The sequence below is a fragment of the Macaca thibetana genome, chromosome 3 (genome assembly GCF_024542745.1).
Source record: "Macaca thibetana thibetana isolate TM-01 chromosome 3, ASM2454274v1, whole genome shotgun sequence".
Classification (NCBI taxonomy): Eukaryota; Metazoa; Chordata; class Mammalia; order Primates; family Cercopithecidae; genus Macaca; species Macaca thibetana.
The window spans coordinates 166,401,189-166,423,756 of record NC_065580.1 but is presented as its reverse complement, the minus strand read 5'-3'; the positions used below and the strand labels follow the sequence as shown (position 1 = coordinate 166,423,756).

Here is a 22,568-nt window from a genome sequence, read left to right as displayed (position 1 = left end):
TGATGGAGTTTTCCCGTGATAGATTCTCTTTTCTCCATGAAATAAGAGGCAATTGTTACAAGCAGAAGGAGGAGCAGAGGCAGAAGTAAGCACTGAACAAGGGGCTTTAGAGATAATGGTGAAGGGGTGGAGTAGCTGCACTGAAAGCAAGAGAGAAAGAGTCCTGAAAACAAGTGAAAGGATTCCCAAATAGCACCAAGGACTCAGCCAAAATGAGAGTCCTGTAAATGCATGGTGGCAACATTCCATGAGGTTCTGGGATTTCCTCCAATAGCATTGAGGAGCCTGAGTTTGGAGGAGAGAAGCCTTGAATTAATGCGCAGAAGAAGGTTTGCAGGGCAGGGGAACTGGAAGAGCGGATAATTTGCTGAAAGAAGTGTGATTGATGAGACAAATAGGATAGATCAAGGGCCATATAGTTTATGGTTCAAACTGGATATGAGTGGTGCACTATTAAAAATAATGTCAGGACAGTAGATATAAACCATAGGACATGTAGGAAATTAAGTGAAGAACATGAAAGATTAAAAGGGTTGTCGGATAAGGAAGAATCAATCTATATTATTTCAATAAAATGGCATGGCTGTAATAGAGGTGTGAAAAACTGGGAGAATTAGAGATTTACTGACTTGGGTTTCACTTTTAGAAAAAGAGAACTGGTATTAAGTATGGCTCAGGGAATGACTTGCTAAATTAGAGCAGAGGTGATGAGATTGAGGAATTTCAAGGCCCGAATGCTTAAATTGGTTGTCTACATCATAATTTGATGAACTAAATATAAGAAGAGAATTTAGAGCCAGGTGCAATGGTCTTTGAAGTATCTGAGTTAGAGACTGTGATGGTGGTATAATAGATGGCAGTTACTGGAAACTGTGACAAGCTGATGGATCAAAGGGAGTAAATATATAAGGGACCTAAAAGGGAAGCCTGATAATGCCCAATGAGCAGAAAGTCATCTTTGTTATCTGCCAGGAAACCCAAGCCTGTATGCCAGCTTTAACCATCTGCTAAGCACAGAGAAAACAAAGGCAACCAGCCAAAGAAGACTGTCCCAGCCCTACTGTTCCTTCTTCTCTACTCTTTGACTCAGCATAGGGTACAGAAAGCAGCTAGTTTGTGGTGGAAGAGGTACACATTAAAAGTAGAGAACAAGATGATCATTCTCCATTCCCCTCTCCTACCACAGATTGCTTATCTATGTCATCTGGACCATTGTTTTTCACATTTGTGCTTTGGTTTTCTTATTTATAAAACGACAATAATATCTGGATTTACTTAATGAGGTTATGGAAAATGTAAAGTGAGTTTATATATGTCAAGCACTTAGATGATAGATTTGCATGTAATAGTAAGGTCATGTGGCAGGTATTACCATTTATCATCATCATCACCACCATCATTTGTCATCACACATTGAGTGTTGGGTCTGGAAGCCTTCCCCTCTCGCTAGCCTAGAGTTGGCATGTGCCACTCACATAGGGAGTTGTGTTTGAATGGGCTGCGAACACTCGAAGTCAATGTAGAAAGGGCTGGAAGAGAAGGCAACAGTGGGAGAATAGATTCGATGGGAAAAAGGGGAAAGCAGACCAAGGAGCACTTGAGGCGCAGATGCCTGGAGGATTTGCTATTTAAGGGGACAGTAAGAAGTCGCTGTGTAGACAGATTGCTACCCACATTGCAAGTGTATTTGATCAAACTTTCAGCAGACCAGCATCTACAGCTGCACATGAAGCTGCACGTGTAGTAAACTGTATCATTGTTCCCCAGTATTCTTTCTTGTTTGCGCTGTAAGGAAAGCATACGTTCAGAATTCCACCGATGTTGGGTTTACTATGTGACATGTTTGCTCAAGGAATACAAGGAGATGTGCTTGACATCACATCTGAATGCACCCTTTCAGAGATACCACAAGTTTTGCCAGCAATCTTGCCTTTCTCTGTTGCCATGAAATGTCCTCAAGCAAGGCTGTTCCTTCTGCCTGGGTCCCAGGAGGGGAAAACAGGAAAAGAAGACACACAGCAGTTGACCCAAACGTGTAACATGAGTGAGAAACAATGACTCATTTTTGTAGTTAGCTATGAGGCTGAAATTGTCACCTGAGCAAAGCTGACTATGCAGAAATTGTTACAAAAGGGAGAATATTAATATATTTAAAAAGAGATATCTGTAATTGCTTCTAGATTAATGTGGTGGGCAGGGGACAAAGCTCTAAGTGGAAGGTGGAAAAATGTTGACCCATTTTACACAGTGCAAAATATTTGGTAGAATTTTGGTCTGAAATAATTTCGAAAGCCGGAAATGAACTTCTGACATCAGATGAAGAGATCATGAAGCAGAATGTATTACTGTACTTTTGTTGTTATTTTTCCATTTAGTCAACTTTTTGCAGTGTTGTCAGAGGTTAATACGCTATAACTAACTTTCTAAAAATAAATCATGGATTATTAAATATTAAATTGGTAAAAACTTTTTGAAATTAACTTCATTTTTATGTCGACAAATGAAATTCCTTGGTTTTTGTTTTGTTATTTTGTTGTTTTGTTTTGTTTTGAGACAGAGTCTCACTCTGTTGCCCAGGCTGGAGTGCAGGGGCATGCCATATCGGCTCACTGCAACCTCCACCACCTGAGCTCAAGCAATTCTCTTGCCTCAGCCTCCTGAGTAACTGGGATTACAGGCATGCACCACCATGCCCAGCTATAAAATTCTTTGTTTTATCCACTATTATTTCTTGTGATGTTATCTCTGGAGGAAAAGGGGAATAAATAGAAGATATATTTTACATCTATAAAAAATTTTACTGGACTTTAAAATCCCAAGAAAAAAGATTTTAAGAAAAAGAAGTAAATAAATACAAACCAACATTCATTTTGCTCATATCAGCTTATACAAAGTTAAAAAACTGTTAGTATCAATAAGAAGAATCTCATTTTAATGAGTAATATCATGGTCCTTATATTTTCTGGTATGTAACGCGTTATCATTTAAATTCAAATAAAATTTAAGGCTGATGTGTGAGTTTAATAAATACGATTTATGATTAGTAAGATGTGGAGATTTATTTTAGGAAAAAATGGAAAACATTAGGTTGGTGCAAACGTTATCGCATTTTATGTCATTACTTTTAATAGCAAAAACCTCAATAACTTTCACACCAAGGTAATAAATGAAAAGGAAGTAAAACATTTACATTTCCATTGCCCTACAATAATCAATACCAATATTTTCATGTATATTCTTCCTATATTTTTCCACTTCTATTTTAACATATTTTGAAATTATTCTGCATACACATTTTTAGGCTGGGCTTTTTCTTTAGTATTACTAAGTCATATTTTCTAATGGCATCAACATTTTAACGATCATTTTGTTGACTGTATAAGATTCCCAAAATATTTTATGATTTAATGATTTTTTGAATCAATCCCATATTGTGGAATATCATTATATCTCAGACAACAAGGAAATGACCCTTTGGGGACAATACCTACTGTCGTCACGTTGAGCCATGTTTTTTGCTTCATTTAAACAGACGAACATCTGTGACAATTTTCTGGTATTAACGAGCATGCTACTCCAAGATGGGCATTTCCTCCTCCCAGAAGATAGAAAACTTTGAGGGAGAAGACAATGAAACACCTGCAGATTATATATTTTTTTACTGTTAAAGAATTTTAACGACGCTCTTTAGAATACTACATGAAATAAGAGAGTTGAAATTGGATGTCAACAAGGGCACACCACATCTGTTGTAAGAGAAAGTAATGAGGAGAGCCCGACAAAGGCCCCCTATTCAGAACATGAACTCACTTAACTTGCAGAGTCTCAGATGCACAGTGTGAAAATCTTTCTGCTAACAACTGAAACCAACAGAGGATAAATGCTGTTCCTATGCTAGACACTTTTGGAAGAGCCAACCTTCGTGCAAAGTTATTGCTCAATACTGGTAAGAAATAATATATCAACAAAGGACAAAAAAGTCCTTTTTTGACACTTACTCTCTTGTTCTAAGAATTACATCTTATTACCATTTAAGGAATCAATCATATGAATTATGTCTCAATAAATGTTAAATATTGTTTAACATTTGTTTTAAGAAAATTGTTTTAGAAAATTGTTTTAAGAAAATTGCGTGATTTTTACATAGTATTATTCAATTTGCTTTTTGACTTAAAACAGAATGTAATTTTCAAAATAATAACAGAATTCTGTCTCATTATTTTTTAAAAAGCATATAGAAGAAAAACTGTAACTTACAGCCACATCAGAATAACTAGTCTTGGACTTGTCTTCCCACTATATTAAGCTGGACAAAATATGTGAAATAATTGTTCTCAAAAATTGTACAGTAGCTAGTTTAGGACTACAATGCCCTAAAAAGGGAAGCAAGCTATTTGAGTCCTATCATCACCAAGCTTTCTCCCTATAATTCTCTCAGGCCTACTCTCTTAGTCATTTTGTGCTCCTCTAACAGAATGTCTGAAATTGGAGCATTTATAAAGAACAGAGATTCATTTTTTACAGTTCTGGAGACTGGAAAGTCCACAGTTGAGGGTCCCAGAGCTGGCAAGGGAGATCTTGCTGTACCATCCCATGGCAGAGGCAGAAGGGCAAGAGGGCATGTGAGAGTGAAGAAGGGCACAAAACTCATCCTTTTTTCAGGATGTCACTCCTACCTAACAGCAGTCATCCACCAGTGAGCCCCCATGACCTAACAAACTCTCACAGGTCCTACCTCACAGTCACGTTGCATTGATGATTCAGTTTCTAATATATGGACCTCAGGGGACACATTCAAATCACAGCACCTGCATTTCAGGCAGTGAAAGCACAATAATCTTATTGTGTTGAGGACAAAGATGTAAGAGTCTAAAGAGTGGCTGTACATTTAGAGTAAGAACAGATAAAAGACTGCACAAAGAAAGAAATCTAGTTATTTACAGAGTGGTCCTCACGAGCAAGCTTTGTTGAACACTAAGACACGAAGTGAACAGCGAAACTCCCTGAGGAGGAGCAAAGAACAGCTGAGTGTGTGCAAGCTAAATAGTCTCCAGAACTCATGGAGGACTGGGAGATACAGCTGAGTTCTTCGAATCAGAGTAGAGACACTTTACTGAAAAGCAGATCCCCCAAAAAGGGAACCGCACTAATTCAGTCAACTGGCACTGCAGTGAAGGTTAAATTGGATGCACCAAGTTGTGAAACTATCAAGGAACACGAAAGTAATTTAACTACCAGTAAAACTGACATTCACACTACTTAAAGAAAGACAACAAAATCTACATTCTGAAAAATAGATCACTAACGTTGGCAAGTAATATTATTAGGCAAGTAAAGAAACAGAAAAGAGTTGTCAATGTTTGGAAACAAAATAAGTCAGTAAAACAAAACCAGAAATAACAGAGATGATAGAATGAGTATATTGAGACCTTAAAAGAAGTGTGATAAATATGCTGAAGGACGTAAAGGAATTCATGAAAACGAGAAGTGGAAGATAAAAAATTTGAAATCTACATATTAAAAATACATGTCATACTGACATAAGAATTCAAAGAATGATATTAAAATCATGTTTAACATTGCAGAAGAAAAGGTGAGTGAATTTAAAAACTGAGCAATAGAGATTATCAAAACTTACAGAGAGAAAAAATGAACTTAACAAAAATAATGATCAGATCCTCAGTTATCTCTGGAACAATACTGCGTAGTGGTCTGTATGTTTATACCTTGTATAAACATCTATAGGACAGAGAAACAGGGCAATTTCTATATGTACATATATATTTATATATGTACAGTTGAGAATGAGGAAGAGACATTGATTGTACGAATTGGCTGTCATATAGCTATGGAGGCTGCGAAGTCCCATCGTTTGCCATCTGTAAGCTGGACAGTCAGAAAAATCCAGTGGCGTGATTTAGTCCAAGTCCAAAGACTTGAGAACTGGGGTGAGAGGGCACGGTATAAATCTCCGTCTGAGTCCAAAACTCTGAGAATGAGGAGCACTCATGGCCAAACACAGGAGAAGATAGGTGTCTCAGCTTAATTAGAGAGTGAATGTGCCTCTCTTTTGCCGCTTTACTCTATTTAGTCACGGAACAGACTGATTTATGTCCACCTGCATTGAGACGTAGATCCATTGAGAGGGATCTTCTTAACTCAATCTAGTGATTCAGATGCTAATCTCTCCTAGAAAACCTTCATAGACACACCCAAAAGAACATTTTACCAGTAATCTGAGTATCCCTTAACCCAATCAACTTGATATACAAAATGAAACATTATTTATATTTAGAAGAGGTGGGAATCAGAAAAAGTCTTGAAAAATAAATGGCTGAAAATTTCCAAAAAAACACCTATAATTCCAAAGACCAAAGAAGCTCAACAGGAACCAAGTAACAAGAACACACACACACACACACACACACACGATGATTATCATAATCTATATACAGGTAAAATGAAAACATTTTATAAAATGTTTAGTTTCTTGAGTAATCAACCGTAATCAAAAGAATAAACATGATTTATGGAGTTTATGACATATAAAAGTAAAATTTATAACAACGATAGCAAAGGATGGTGGGAAGTAAGCATACTGCCACAAGGTTAATACATCACGCATGAAATGGTAGTGTGTTAATTGAGATGCATATCACAGTCCTTAAAGCAGATGTTTCTATAATAAATGTAGTCATGTCTAATAAACAAATAGTGGCAAAAACAAAATGCTAAAACATCAATTAATCTAAATAAAAACAGGAAAAAGAGGAAAAAGGAAAGAATAGATGAGCCACAAACTTAGAAAATAATCTATACTTATTTTATGGCTCATCTGTTCTTTCCTTTTTTCCCCCTTATTTTAAGCTTTTATAACCAAATAATCAGAAGAAAACCAATTCAACAAAAAGGGCAAAAGATTTGAACAAGTGCTTCACAAAAGAGGATATGTGGGTGGCCAATGTTCACATGAAATGATGCACAACATTTTGAGTCTTCAACTTAAAACCAAAATGAAAAACCACTAAACACTTTACAAAATGACTGAAATGCAAAAGCATGACAATGCAAAGTGCTGGTGAGAATGTGGAGGAATTAGAATGCTCATGCATTGAAAACGGAATGCAAATTGTACATCCTCAGAATAAAAATGCAGCAAATAAAGTTAAGCATACTTTTACCATATGACCCACCCCTATATGTCCATCATATTCATATTAACTCCAACCTTTAAAAAAAGTCAGAAACAGGTAAATGGATAAATAAATTATTTAATCCATTCAATGGGATGCTTCTCAACCATAATAAGGAAGGGAATACTGACACACACCAAAATAAGAATAAATCATAGAAGTACTCTGCATTATATCATTGTTATGTACATTTAGAAACGACCGAAGTAATCTATTGTGGTACAAATCATATCAGTGGCTACTTGGGGACTGGTTTAGGGTAAGGATTTACTTCTAAGATGTATCAGAGAAAGTTTGGGATTATGGAAAATTTTGATATCTTCATTGTGGTGGTGGTGACAGTTTTACAGTTATATATTTGTCTATGTTCAGAAAAATCTGATCTTAAAGTGCATTTTATTTTATATAAACCATATTCCAATAAAGTTTATTTTCAAATTTCTGGTATTTTCCTAAATGAATAAGCCATACATATGCATTTATAGACATATATATGGTGTATAATGTGTCTATATAATATGTGTTATATATGTATATATTATATATATGTGTTCATATTTAATATTTATTCTTTTGTTAATGCTCCTCTGGAAGGTCTTCCTAAAATGTTTATTTAAAATAGGTACAATTGCCAGGCATGGTGGCTTATGCCTGTAACTGCAGCTACTCAGGAGTCAGAGGCAGGAGGATCTCCAGAGACTAAAAGTTAGATGTTGTGGTGAGTTGCGATTGCATCAGAGCACTCAGCCTGGGCAACAGAGAGAGATACCTGTTTCAAAATAAATACATAAGCAACAAATAAAATAGCTATAATTATTGAAAATTGGCTCCACATGTTTATAAAATTCTATATCCTAAAAATACAATAAAACACTCATTTTCCCCTATCTGAGCTTTTATATATTATCAGTCATTTTAATTTTTAACCAGTCAGTAGAAAAAAATTTGTACTGTGATTCAATATCAGTATATTTTATTACTAGATAGAGTAAAAACCTTTGCATATAATTGTTGGCTATTCGCATCTTTTCCTTTTGTAAATTGTATGTATTATAGAGTTTTTTTTAACTTTTATGTTATGCTCGGGGGTACAAATGCAGGTTTGTTACATAGGTAAATTTGTGTCACGGGGGTTTGTAGTACAGATTATTTTATCACCCAGGTATTAAGCCTAGTACCCATGACTTATTTTTCCTGGTCCTCTTTCTTCTCCCACCTTCCACCCTCCAAAAGGTCCCAGTGTGTGTTGTTCCCCTTTTAAAAATAGCTGATACATAATAATTAACTTTTTACAATCCAGGATTTTCTTTTAGTCTTGTGTAACTGACTTTTGCAATAGAGGAAAGAGTTAGTATTTTTATAAAATAAAGTCAATTAACAACTTACAGTAATTGGATTTTACATTTTCAGTAGGCAGGTCACTCCTAGAATTTTAGCAATGTTAATATTTATTTTCTTATATTTAGGTATTTTTTACCCCTGAAAATCATGGTTGTTACTGGAAGAAAAAAATATTTTTTCACACACACACGAACATATACATAAACACACACACACACGTATACACACTTTCTCAAAATGCCGGACAGTTCTTACATTATTTACCAAACTGTCCATCTTTTTTTCCCCTGGAATTTCTATATTAATTAATTTAATTTTCTGTCCTATGATAGTGACATAGTTTTAAATATCTCGTTTCATTTCACTGTTTCAGCTTTTAATTCATTCCTAATATGCATATAGTAAAGGGCACTAATCTTACATATACAACTTAATGGATTTTTATATATGTATACACCCATATAACCATTAATTAGATCAAAATACAAAACATTTCCTCCGCCCAGAAGATTCCGCTGAGCTCCTTTCTTATCCAATACCCTCCTGCCCAGAGGTACCCCTAGTCTCACTTTTATTACTGATTAGTTTGTTCTTTTTTTGAACTTCCCGTAACTCTAAATAAATAACAACATATGATGTGTATATTTAGTACCAATATGCATGTTGTATCATTTTTGATATATAATGTTTTATTGATTTTAAATCTGGTGTTCCAAACTGCCACAATGAATGCATTGATACCCATTTGCACAATAAGTTAATAATTATGAAATACTATACAAAGTATAGTGGCCTCCATCAGTCTTGATACGAGAGCACTAACTTGTATCAAGAATTGTGTACAGGAATAAACACAAATTTTCAATCCTGCACAATTTCACCAACAATCTTTCAGTTTTACCTTTCTAAAAGTTGATTTAATTTAGCATGACTGCAATAGAAATTAAAATGTTTAACATTTAAGTTTGCTAGTCCATTAAATGGGATAATTTATGCAAATAATGAGCAGAGGCCCAAGCTATATCTTAGTTAAAATGGAATCACTTCCCTCTTATTTTCTTTTTTTACCAGAGGAATGATCACCAACTTCTCTGTCCAGTCACTGATGGGGCAGGTCGGGTTGGAACTGCTATTGGATTGACTTTCTCACTCCAGGAAGGAAGGAATGGACAGTAATACAGTGTTTTTACTTCTGTTTGCTTTCAGAAAGCCTGCACTTGGGGGCCGAGGAGATACTTCGCTCGACTCATATTGATCACAAAGTGTGACCCCTACGTTGATCATTGGTAGTTCTGCTACATGTAAGAGTAGCAAATGAATGAATATGCACTATTATTTGTTTATATTTTATTCTCATTGCTTTATCATAATTAATGACTCGTAATTCATTAATAATATTTAATAAGTGGATGGAATAAACATGATAAATTATCACAGGGAGCTTCACAGAAAGTCAACTCTCATAATTAAGGGTATCACTAGAATGCATTTGGGCCAGAAATGTGGTTTTCAAGATGTTATTCTATCCAAGTCACCACTTTAAAAAACAGTAACAGGAATTCTGCTAGAAGATGATCAGAGTTAGAAGAACTCAAAAGAGTCATTTAGACCTATAAATGAGGTAATCTTTGCTGTGGAAACACAGGATTATCAGGCATACCAATCAGCTTCATATAGAGGATTCTCATCTACAAGAGTGAGTGAAAAGAGGTCAGAGTACCCAATGCAGGGCTGGAGTTATATCAGTACAGAAGCACGTGTTTAAATGTAGACTATTAGGAGAGAGAAAATTGCAATAGAAAATAGGTTGGTGGGTAATAGTGCTACTGGTTTTGCCAATTACCTAGGTCAAACATTGAATTTTTCTAAAATGAAACTTGCATTAGATCAATATAGAGGACAGTATTCTTGAAACTGCACTTGAAAATACTTTTATACAAACATTGTTGGAAAAACATCAGTCATGCCTTGCCTGTTTTGTCACGTCACTAACTAAAATAGCCACAGGTAGCAATTTCACTCTCTCTGTTTCTCCCTTTTTCTGTCTCTCTTTCACACACACACACAGATACACAAATGATAAAGAGAAATGAATAAATGTGATAAGCAATACATATTGTGAAAGTGATATTTATTAAAATGCAAATTTATAAGTTTTCCTGCATGGAAATTGTTAATATTATAATAGATACAAACAAACACATAAAAGTAACAACATCTCAGAGGATTTTCCTACTAACTGGTGGGAAATTTCACCAATTCAATGCAAATATGACCTCTGGTAATCAATAATTAGATTTAGTTAAAATTGGACAGACAATAATTAATCCATAAACAACCCTGTTGATGCAATTAGTGCATCACAAGAAAATGACTCAAAGTGACTGGCAATTGGAATTTCTTTGTAGGAGCCAGTAGGAACCTTCCATAGGAGCTTGGAAAGTTGCAGGCATAACCAGAGTCACCATATTCAGAGCCATAGCTGCAGCCATAGTCCAGGCTACCATAATAGTTGTGGTAGTAGCACATGGTGTCAGAAGTTGGAAGTTCAATTGAGCAGACAGTAGTTTCTGAAATTTGACTCCCCTGATTTGCACAAATTAGTTTATCCAACCTGAGTTATATGTGAAGCAAACCACAATCTACATTAGACTCATTCTCACAACTAATTTGCATTAAGATTAAAAAAGATCTCAAGAATCTCTTAGCCATATGTCCAAGAAAATATTAATATTGCTATGTGTCAGGATGCTAACAAGTAAAATCATGAGCCTTAAGGAGATATTCTCTTAATTTTGTGGCTTTTGCTTACTGAAAATCCCAACTTAAACTTGATGATTAGCTTCCGCGTGATCACATAAAGCTTGTATTTCCTGCCTCTTGAAACATTTCTTTTTTCTTTTCCAATATCCTCCTCTACCTCCATAAATGCAGTCTTCAAACCACAGAGTGGCCAGGCCCAAGCCTCCATAGCCACAGCCACAGAAGGAGCCATAGCCTTCCATGGCAACCTTAGGGAAAGTTGTCTATGTAGTGAGGAAGCTGATGAAAATGTCTAGATTTACTTGCAAATATGTCTGTATGTTTTGATTAATTTATTTCTTAATCAATAGGACTAAAAATTTTCTTCCAAGTTCATACTTAGTTTATGTTCTTGGAGTAGTAAAGTTTTTCCTCTTCCATCATCCTCACTTTGGTTATATTAGTAGTTGTGGTGTTCTCTTTGCATCTGAGAAGGCAATTACAAACAATTACCCACCGTGTCTCAATATTCATGTTTTCCTCTCCTGACACATTATATTCACATATTTTAACTTCTTTTTATATTGAATGAATTTGCTTATTTTAAAATATATTAATTCCAAATTTCCAAAAGTATTGTAAAGATACTTTTCATCTTCTAGCAGAATTCCTGTTACTATTTTTTAAAGTGGTGACTTGGATAGAATAACATCTTGAAAACCACATTTCTGGCCCAAATGCATTCTAGTGATAGCCTTAATTATGAGAGTTGACTTTCTATGAAGCTCCCTGTGATAATTTATCATGTTTATTCCATCTACTTATTAAATATTATTAATGAATTACGAGTCATTAATTATGATAAAGCAATGAGAATAAAATATAAACAAATAATAGTGCATATTCATTCATTTGCTACTCTTAAATGTAGCAGAACTACCAATGATCAACATAGGGATCATACTTTGTAGATCAATATGAGACTAGCGAGGTATCGTATCAATAAGAGGTAAGTAGAGCATATAATCAGAACTGCGGAACTGCACACAGTAGTTCATAAACGTTAGTGGATATATACCACCACCTTAACAATTAGAAAAGGCATGGATTCTCAAAGCAGAAAAAAAATCACTGTGATAAATTCCTCCACTGGTTTGCATATGATCCAAAAGGATCCCAGAGTACATGAATTTATCCCCAGTTACCCCAAGCATAGAACAAAGATGGTGATTATTCAACACAGAATTTGAGTATAGAAAGTTGCATCACGTCATTCATTGGTTATTTTTTCACTAATTCATCAAATCTTTATTAAGAATCTGCTGTGTCAGGCACTGTTATAAGAAATGCAGATTGAGCAGATGAACAAAATAGGCAAAGTCTCCACTTTCTGGAGGTTACAACTGAGACAGAAGGGGTAGAGAGACTGATTTTAAAAATGAATGAAATAGATTCTAACAGTGAAGAATCCTGTGAGGATAATACAACTCACGGAGTTACATTAAATTCAGTTACTGGAGGTAGACTAATTAATATAAGGTGGCCATTAAAAGTATCTCTGGGAAGTTAACATTTCAATTGAATAGAAATATTCAAATAGTCAAATATTCTTGGTATTATTCTAAGAAAGAGAAATCAGTAAGTGCAGAGGCCAGGGCCTTATTGTGAGAAGAAACCTGCTGCATTTTAAAAGTCAAAAAGTCAGTGGAGTTTGAGCATTATAGATAAATGGAGGAGAGTAGTAGGATAGGAAATCAGAGAGATAAGTAAGGGCCAGAACTTCTCAGCACAATGAAAGGTCTTTAGAGATATTTTTGCAGGGGCACGCTATGTTCTGATTCACTGAGGCATATAAAAGGCCCTCTGCAGGGGAAATGTCGATACTGAAGTCACCTACACTCCTTCCTACCCAAGGACAACCTCAACAACCAACACCATGTGTGGTAACTACTACAGAAATACGATGGCAGCCTTGGCTATGGGTGCTATGGCTACAGAGGCCTGGGCTGTGGCTATGGAGGCCTGGATTGTGGCTATGGAGGACTGGGCTGTGGCTATGTCTCTTTCTGTGGCTGTGGTTATGGAGGCCTGGGCCGTGGCTATGGCTCCTCCTGTGGCTGTGGCTACGGAGGCCTGGGCCGTGGCTGTGGCTTCCTCCTGTGGCTGTGGCTATGGAGGCCTGGGCCATGGCTGTGGCTCCTCCTGTGGCTGTGGCTATGGAGGCCTGGGCCGTGGCTGTGGCTCCTCCTGTGGCTGTGGCCACAGAGGCCTGGGCCGTGGCTGTGGCTCCTCCTGTGGCTGTGGCTACGGAGGCCTGGGCCGTGGCTGTGGCTCCTCCTGTGGCTGTGGCTCCTTCTGTGGCTGTGGCTATGGAGGCCTGGGCCGTGGCTGTGGCTCCTTCTGTGGCTGTGGCTATGGAGGCCTGGGCTGTGGCTATGGCCCCTTCTGTGGCTGTGGCTATGGAGGCCTGAGCCATGGCTGTGGCTGTGGCTATGGCTATGACTCCTGCTTCTTCTGTGGCTGTGGCTATAGATGCAGATCTGGCTCTGGCTCCGGCTCCAGCTTTGGCCACTACTATTGAGGACACCATGGGAGACTCTCACCCTCTATCCTGTGACATTGGGATTCGCCAATTCTGAAGCCCACATGCTCTGAGCCTTTCCCTTGATTGATGATATCCTGCCGTGGAAGTGTAATGTGATCTGTTGTTGACCTACCAGGTAACCCAAAAATACCCTGAGTTTCCATCATGAAGTGGGATAAGGTGAAGTTCACCTGTCACTTCTCCTTTTATCAGGATGATGGTGTCACAGTGACTCCTTTGATGACTTTCATGCTGCAGTTTGTTTCTCTGCTGACCTAATAAACACATTTAATCCACAAGAGAAAACTTGGTGTTTGTATCTATTATTTATTGTCCAAAATTTCCTTTTCTTTCATTTTTTCTTTTATCATTATTTTTTTCTACTCTTATTTTAGGTTCAAGGTTTATATGTGTATATTTGTTACATGGGTGAATTGCATGCCACTGAGGTAATATGTGAAAGGTAGTTTTTCAATCCTTACCACCCACCACCATCCCCACTCCAACAATCCCAGTGTCTATTGCTTGCATGTTTATATACATGTGCACTCAAGTTTTAGCTCCCACTTATAAGTGAAAACCTGTGGTATTTGATTTTCTGTTCCTGCATTGATGTGCTTGGGATAATCTCCTTCAGCTGCACCCATGTTGCTGCAAAGAATATGATTTCACTCTTTCTTGTGGCTACATAGTATTCCAAGATGCATATGAAACACATTGTCTTTCATCAACTATTGATAGACATCTGAGTTGATTCCATGTCTTTGCTATTGTGAATAGCACAGTGATGAACAGACAAATGCATGTATCTTTTTGGTAGAACATTTTTTTTTCATTTGGGTATATACCCAGTAATGGGATTGCTGGGTCGAATGATAGTTCTGCTTTAAGTTCTTTGAGAAATCTCCAGATGCTTTCCACAGTGACTGGACTAATTTATATTCCCATCAACAGTGTATAAGCATTCTCTTTTCTCCACAACCTCACCAGCATCTTTTTGTTTTTGACTTTTTTAATAATAACGTTTTGACTGGTCACTAACGTTATGCATTTTTTATATATTTGTTGGCTGATTTTATACAGCCTTGTGAGAAATGCCTGCTCATGCCTTTTGCCCATGTTTTAAGGGGTTGTTTTTTGCTTGCTGACTTGTTTAGGATTCCGATAGATTCTGGATATTAGACTTTTGTTGGATGTAGTATTTGTAAATAATTCCTCCCATTCTGTAGCTATGTGTTTACTCTGTTGACAGTTTCTTTTGCTATGCAGAAGTGCTTTAGTTTAATTAGGTCCACTTCTGTTTTTGTTGCAATTGCTTTTGAGAACTTAGCCAAAAATTCTTTGCCAAAGCCTATGTCCAGAATCATATTTCCTAGGTTTTCTTCTAGGACTTTTATAGTTTTAGGTCTCACATTTAGATCTTTAACCCATCTTGAGTTAATTTTTGCATATGGGGGAATGTAGGTCTCTAATTTAAATTTTCTGCCTATGGTTAGTCAGTTATCCCATCACCATTTATTGAATAGGGAGTCCTTTCCCCATTGCTTGTCATTATCAACTTTGTCAGAGTTCAGATGGTTGTAGGTGTGTGGCTTTATTTCTGTGTTGTCTATCCTATTACATTGGTCTATGCATCAGTTTTTATACCAGTATCATGCTGTTTTGGTTACTATAGCCTTCCAGCATAGTTTGAAGTTGGGTAATGTGATGCCTCTAGCTTGGTTCTTTTTCCTTAGAAAAGAAAGAAAAGGCTCTTATTTGATTCCACATAAATTTTAGAGTAGATTTTCCTTATTCTGTGAAAAATGATGCTAGTCGTTTTATAGAAGTGACACTGAATCTGTAGATTGCTTTTGGCAGTATGGACATATTAATGATACTGATTCTTCCCATACAAGAGCATGCAATGTTTTTTTCATTTGTTTGTATCATTTATGATTTCTTTCAGCAATATTTTGCAGAGATCTTTCACCTTCTTGGTTAAATGTGTTCCAAGATATTTTATTTTGTGTGAGTGGCTATTGTAAATATGATTGCATCTTTGAACCATCTCTCAGATGGAACATTTTCAGTGTATAGAAACACTACCGATTTTTTGTGCATTGATTTTATATCCTGAAATTTTACTGAAGTCATTTATAAGTTCTAGGTGGCTTTTGGTGGAGTCTTTATGGATTTCTAGGCACAGAATCATATCTTTAAAGAAAAGAGATAATCTTACTCATTCTGTTCCTATTTGGATGCCTTTCATTTTTTCTCTTGCCTAATTGCTCTGGCTAGGACTTCCAGTTCTGACAGTTTTTGGACTGACTTTGCAAGAAAAGTGAATTGTACCCCTATGGAGATATTTTTTTCTTACTATTTCTAGATTAGTTTCTTTTCAGGTCCAAAATAAATTGTCTGAGAAAAGTGACACAAGTTTTGTAAACTTCAATTTCCTTCTCTTATTATTCCTTCCTTACTGAGGAATAATATTTGTGATGTGGATAAGTATCACCACTATATGCAATATTAGGTACAATTTAGGTTAAGTATTGTAAGGCACATGGTAAATAATAAAGAAAATAACTTCCACAATTTTTGTATTTATGATATCTCCAAAATAAATGAATGTTGCTGTGATATCCTTCTGTTTTATAATATGAAAATATATTCTAATGAAAAACCACCTCAGGAATATTTTTACAATCTATTATTTCATAAGGTAGTAGTAGGTTGTAAATCTGTTTGTCCTACACGATGGACCATAATAATTAAAAGCAGCATTTTCAGGTATGGACTGAAAGTTTCAGGGTCTCACAATGAAGCAATCAAGGTGTCGGTCAGGTCTGCAGTTTTATTTGAGGTTCACCTGAGGAAGGACCCACTTCCAAGAGCATGTACTTGTTGGCAGAATTCAGTTCCTTGTGGCTGAATAATTGCAGGTCTCAGCTCTGACCGTTGGCTGAGAGTGTTTGCATGCTGTCTGCTGGAGAGCCCAAGAGGCTTCCTTAGTTCCCTACAATGTGGGTTGCTAAATATGGTCATTCATTTTCTCAAATCAAAGAATAGAGGAAGAGAGAGATTCTAACAAGATGGGTGCTGCAATCTTTTGTGGCAATCACATACAATCATATATACATATATGTATATATACATGCATATTCAATCACCTTTACTATATGCTATTTGGTTGAACCAAGTCACAGGCATTGATTAGATCAAAGTAGATCACAGTAGCCCTTGGATCTGCTCATGAAAGCACATATGAAAAAGGCACTGGTTAAATATAGTTAATAGTTAGGACTGATACATGTACATTGACAATTATAGAAGCCAAAGTATCAATAATCTCACACACATAAATATGTATACATACATACACACTCATAAAAATTGAAATAAATAAAAATGCTGTAGGTTTGCAAAAAAGATTATCTTTAATAAAAAATAGATTTAAATATTTTCCTTAAAAATGGCTAAAATTATTTATATTTAATGATAGAGTAGCACAACATGAAAGAAATATTTTTCTAAAGTTTTCGTAAACTCCCAGTAATTTAGATCAAAAAAATTCTGATATTGCTAAGATGCAATTTTCATTGTTTGAACAGACAATAACATTGTTATTATAAATAATGCAGAAGTAAACACAGCGCCTCATAAGAGAATGATCTAAAGAGATCACCAATCTTGAATTTCTCAGAAGCAGCTGAAAGACCAGGACCTTCCCTAGCGGCATGGGCGGTAGCAGGCATATCCATAGTCACCATAGCCACAGCCATGGCCACAGTCCAGGCCTTCATAGCCATAGCCCGGGCTACCATAGTACTTGCTGTAAAAGCCCACGGTGTCAATAAAGATAGGCTCAGTTGTATAGCAGGGTCACATGCTAGAGCTGTAGGTTTCTAATCTGCACAGGGCCTTAAATAGCACCTGAGTGGTATGTGGGGCAAACCACATGCACTGTTGGACTCATGTTTCAAACTAATTGGCATTAAAATCATCACAAAAATTTAAACCATCTCAAATATTCCTCCCAACCAATATATCCAAGACAACATTACTATGTCAGGATACCGGTAACAAAATCTTGTGCCGTTAATGAGAGATTCTTCTCCTACATTGGTGGCTGGGTGCCAAATTTAAACTATATTGCTAGCGACCATGAGATCATATAACCTATATGGATATCACCTTTTCAAAATCTTTTTTCCTTTTTTTTGCCTAAAATATATTCTTGTGTATCTGCATATATGCAGCCTTTGGAACAAAAGGATGACTTCAAGAGGGTAGAGAAGGATAAAAATATTGTGGCGAAAAGGGCATGGTGGAAGAGTTAGTTTGTAAATTACTGAATGATAAGATGCCTTATTAATTTTTTGTGGAGTAATACTTACTTTGAGTAAAATGTTACATAAATATGTGCCTATCATTTTGTATATGTTCCAAAGCAATAATTAGAGTCACTGAAGTTTAAACCTACAGACCATGGTTATATAAAAAGGGAAAGACTTATTCTGTTAGAAATTTGAGTTTAAAAATCAACTTCAGAAACATTCAAAGATTTACTGATCTTGTGTATCTCCTGGTATAACAAGAAAGAAAGAAAAGAAAGAAAAGAGAGAAAGAGAGAGAGAGAGAGAGAGAGAGAGAGAAAGAAAGAAAGAAAGAAAGAAAGAAAGAAAGAAAGAAAGAAAGAAAGAAAGAAAGAAAGAAAGAAAAAAAAAGAAAAAAAGAAAGAAAGAAAGAGAAAGAGAGAGAGGAAGGAAGGAAGGAAGAAAGAGAGAGAGAGAAAGAGGGAGGGAGGGAGGGGAGGGAGGGAGGGAGGGAAGGAAGGAAGGAAGGAAAGAAGGAAGGAAGGAAAGAAGGAAGGAAGGAAGGAAAGAAGGAAGGAAGGAAGGAAGGAAGGAAGGAAGGAAGGGAGGGAAGGAGGGAGGAAGGAAGGGAGGGAAGGAAGGAAGGAAAAATTTGAGATTAATTCAGGAAATGAATTTTTCCATAGTCTCCAGATAGACTATAAGAGGAGCAAGTGCCTAGCTGGAATCTCTCACATTTGACGGCAAAATCTGAAAAAATAAGAGAGAAGATATGCTGAAAATGAGCAGCTGGTGTGATTGGAATTAAACCAAATATGTGTAGCAGGATGAAGGGAAAGGTTGTAGAGATTTCAAGAGTGAAAAGAGAGATAGGCAAATCTGAGTGCTACTCAGAGACTTAGTAAAATTAAGAAGAATTAAACTATAAATTTGGCAAATTGAAGTCTAGAATATTCCTGTAGGAGTTGTTATCATAGAGTGGTGAGAATCAAAGACCAAAAAGTGTTTGGAGTTAAAGAGACTAGAAATCCAACGTGGAAATACATGTGAAATTTTGCAATGAAGCAGAATAAGACAATGGGAGATTTTTCCTCAATCCAGAGAGCATTGAGGAGTCCAAGAGGGCTTGTTTTGGTCTTTTCTTATATGGAACGTACTTAAGAATTCATTATAGATCAAAAAATTACAGCACACAATTTTTTTTTAAAGGAACCTCATCGTGTACGAAGCTCTCCCTATTAAGATTAGAGAGAGAGAAAGTCAATTCTTCAGAAGAAACAAATTAACTTCAGGAAGTAAATTCTATGGAGAAATAACTTAGTAAGCGTTATTAGGAATGTTGTATTGCACACACACATAAAATATATTTAATAACTATTTTAATTGAATATAGCAATTTATTTATACCAATTTTAGGTGATTTTCTAAGAACTTAGATAGCTTAGAGAAAGTCTGATCATGTTAATTCAATTACTTTTTAACTGAAAAGTAATTCAAAGTTATTTTTTGACTGACTTTGCACTGTGATAATCTGAGTCTACTGTTATTTCTGTATGGGAGTTTGAAATAATGTAGAGAATATGTCCACTAATACCAATATTTCAATCCAGCCAGTAGGGAATAAGATGTTATAAAAATGTGTCCATTTCATAAAAATGAAGCTACCAAGACACTCACATAGAAAGAACATTCAAAAACACATATTGGATAAATAGATGAATGTGTTTGATCTGATCATTAGTATGAAAATATCCTATTTTATTAAAATACTTTTTTGTTTTACTTATTTGATATATTTATCAAAGGAAATGTGTTGGGAAATTTAAAAATTTTTGCATTTCATTCCTATGATTTCTAGAAGGGAGTTGATTAAAATACACAAGGTGTCCAATATCTTGTAGCTGCTTCACTGCTACAGAAACTGTTACTAGATTCTACTCTCCATACTGCCTAAGATTATATAAAAAGATACATAAAAGTATTTTAGCTCAGAACCATCATCAGAATATCAAAAATCAATTGATAGATTATACATGGGAAAGTGGATAATGTCATCTCCCACACTCACTCTCTTAAAGACAAGAAAGCATATTTTTAACTAAAATCTGATACTACTCCCACTTTGCTTGTGCCTCAACTCTGGAAAATTATTATACTAATTGAATGAAGATAGTACTAATTCTAGAGTTACGCAAGGGAGCTCAGCATGTCAAGTCACAAAGAGAATAATCACTAGATATCTTGATAAAGGAAGAGACCTCTGTCTAATACATTGATAAAAATAAGTATATCATCTTAAGCTCAGTGGGTAGTTACTTAGAATATAATTCTAATATTAATTAGAATGTTAACCAATCAAAATATTGATTAGAATATTAACTAATCAATGTATACTTAATTTTGGAGGAAAAGGTGGAAACATTAGATTCCAACAAATAATTTATTTTGTAGTAATTCAGTACAAATTGAACATAAATTAGAATTCGACTCATTTGTATAAATAGAAAAGTATAATGCATTTTCCCAGAGTTGTATTTCTAAAAATACTAATTAGTTGAAATATAATCATCATGAGGGACAAAAGACACATTCAGTAAAAAAAAGAAAATGAATACCAAAGGAATAAAACTAATTTGCATCAAGAGAGAAGAAAAACTCATGAATCACCTTTTCTTGTGAAAGATTTTTTAAAATAATGAAACTATTGGAACCAAGAGTAAATAAGACTGTGACTAAGGAGAGTATTGTTTTGTAGTATAAGGAATGGTTATAGAATGCTAAAATGAAAGTCTACTTTGAGGCAGGATTACATGAGTGTGAACGTGAGATCTCCTCTCACTGAAACCCTCAAATGGATAAGGGGAGTCCAAACTGACAGGCCAAACAAAACAAGTTTGCTTAATACTTCCGAAGCTTTATTTCATGGCTGAGAAACAACAAACTAAATAAAATCTTGCCAACGGCATGACACCTCTAGTGGATCCCACCCATTGTGTAGCATATAAAAGGCCCTCTGCCAGGGAAGTGTCCATACTGAAGTCACCTACACTGCTTCCTACCTAAGAACAACCTCAACAACAAACACCATGTGTGGAAGTTACTATGGAAACCAGTATGGCGGCCGTGGCTATGGGTGCTGTGGCTATGGAGGCCTGGGCTATAGCTATAGAGGCCTGGGCTGTGGCTATGGCTCTAACTGTGGCTGCGGCTTCCGCAGACTGGGCTGTGGCTATGGCTATGGCTCCCACTCCCTCTGTGGCTGTGGCTATGGATGAGGCTCTGGCTATGGCTCCAGCTTTGGCTACTACTATTGAGGACACCATGGGACACTCTCACCCTCTATCCTGTGACACTGGGATTCAACAATTACAAACTCCATGTGTTTGGAGCCTCATGCTAGGGTGATAAGTCTCTCACATCATAGGTTTCTGATGTGACTTTGCTGAAGACTTTTTCTCCGATGTCCTCTGGATCTACTCTCTGAAACTTTTATTTTCCTGAATATAACTCATGGAAAATGGGAGAAGGTGAAATTCATCCTGTGAATTCTTATATGGGCTTTCACTGGGATGACACAGTCACAGATCCTGTCTTTTTTTATGCACAAGTCTTTTCTCTGTTTTCCTAATAAACTTGTTCAATCTAGAACAACAAATTTGGTTTTCTTTTCATTTAAAGCTCAGTATTTATCCTTTTTTCCCCAGGTTAATTAAATGAAACAATTTTCCTATTTGGGTGATATCTTCTTTTAACATATAATATTTTTTATATTTTTATACTTTACAAAAATGATTCTACCAAAAGATACTTATAGAAAAAACATTCTACCACATGACATCCTTGATTTGGGATAACAAGAAAATAACAACCTTGAAACTCTCAGTTCTCTGCTCTGGTAAGGCAATGATGACATGTGTCATGGTGGGTTGTTGCTAGAATTTAAAAAGGTAATATTTGTCTATTTAGTTAAGCAGTGCCTAAAACCACTATATATTCCAAGTGTTATGATGCCAAAAACTTCATTTCTCTAAAGTCCTTTAGAATATGTGATTGCTGACACGATTCACACCTTCTAATTTTTATTTGGAGCATATTTAAACAAGAAGTTTTTAAATATTTTTAGAACAAGAGGTAAAGGAATTTAAATCGACCATGCATCCACCTAACTTTTACAAGCCTTAAACTAGTTTAATTTTTTTGTAAAGGTAAAATCTTTTCTAACATATGTATTTAAGTTTAAAGCTATTTGATGTGATTCTATACTTTTGTTTGTCTTGAGATTTTAAAATATAAATAGAGCCTCAGGAATATGTAAAACATATTAAAATTTTTAACATTCATGGCATTGAAATCTCAAATGGAGGAAAGACAGATTTGTACAGAAATCATATTTGAAGAAATAATGTTTTA

General features: G+C 35.8%; 2 protein-coding genes across 2 annotated transcripts in view; both read right to left on the bottom strand.

The window, feature by feature from the left end:
• The window catches only part of TIAM1 (TIAM Rac1 associated GEF 1), a 1,375,699-nt gene that overhangs the window by 305,244 nt on the left and 1,047,887 nt on the right, over positions 1 to 22,568 (bottom strand). The gene's annotated exons all lie outside the window — the stretch shown is intronic.
• On the bottom strand, positions 10,796 to 11,087 carry LOC126951721 (keratin-associated protein 22-2). Its single transcript, XM_050786127.1, has one exon. The coding sequence runs from the start codon at positions 11,061 to 11,063 to the stop codon at positions 10,887 to 10,889; it is 177 nt and encodes a 58-aa protein (XP_050642084.1). The 5' UTR covers positions 11,064 to 11,087; the 3' UTR covers positions 10,796 to 10,886.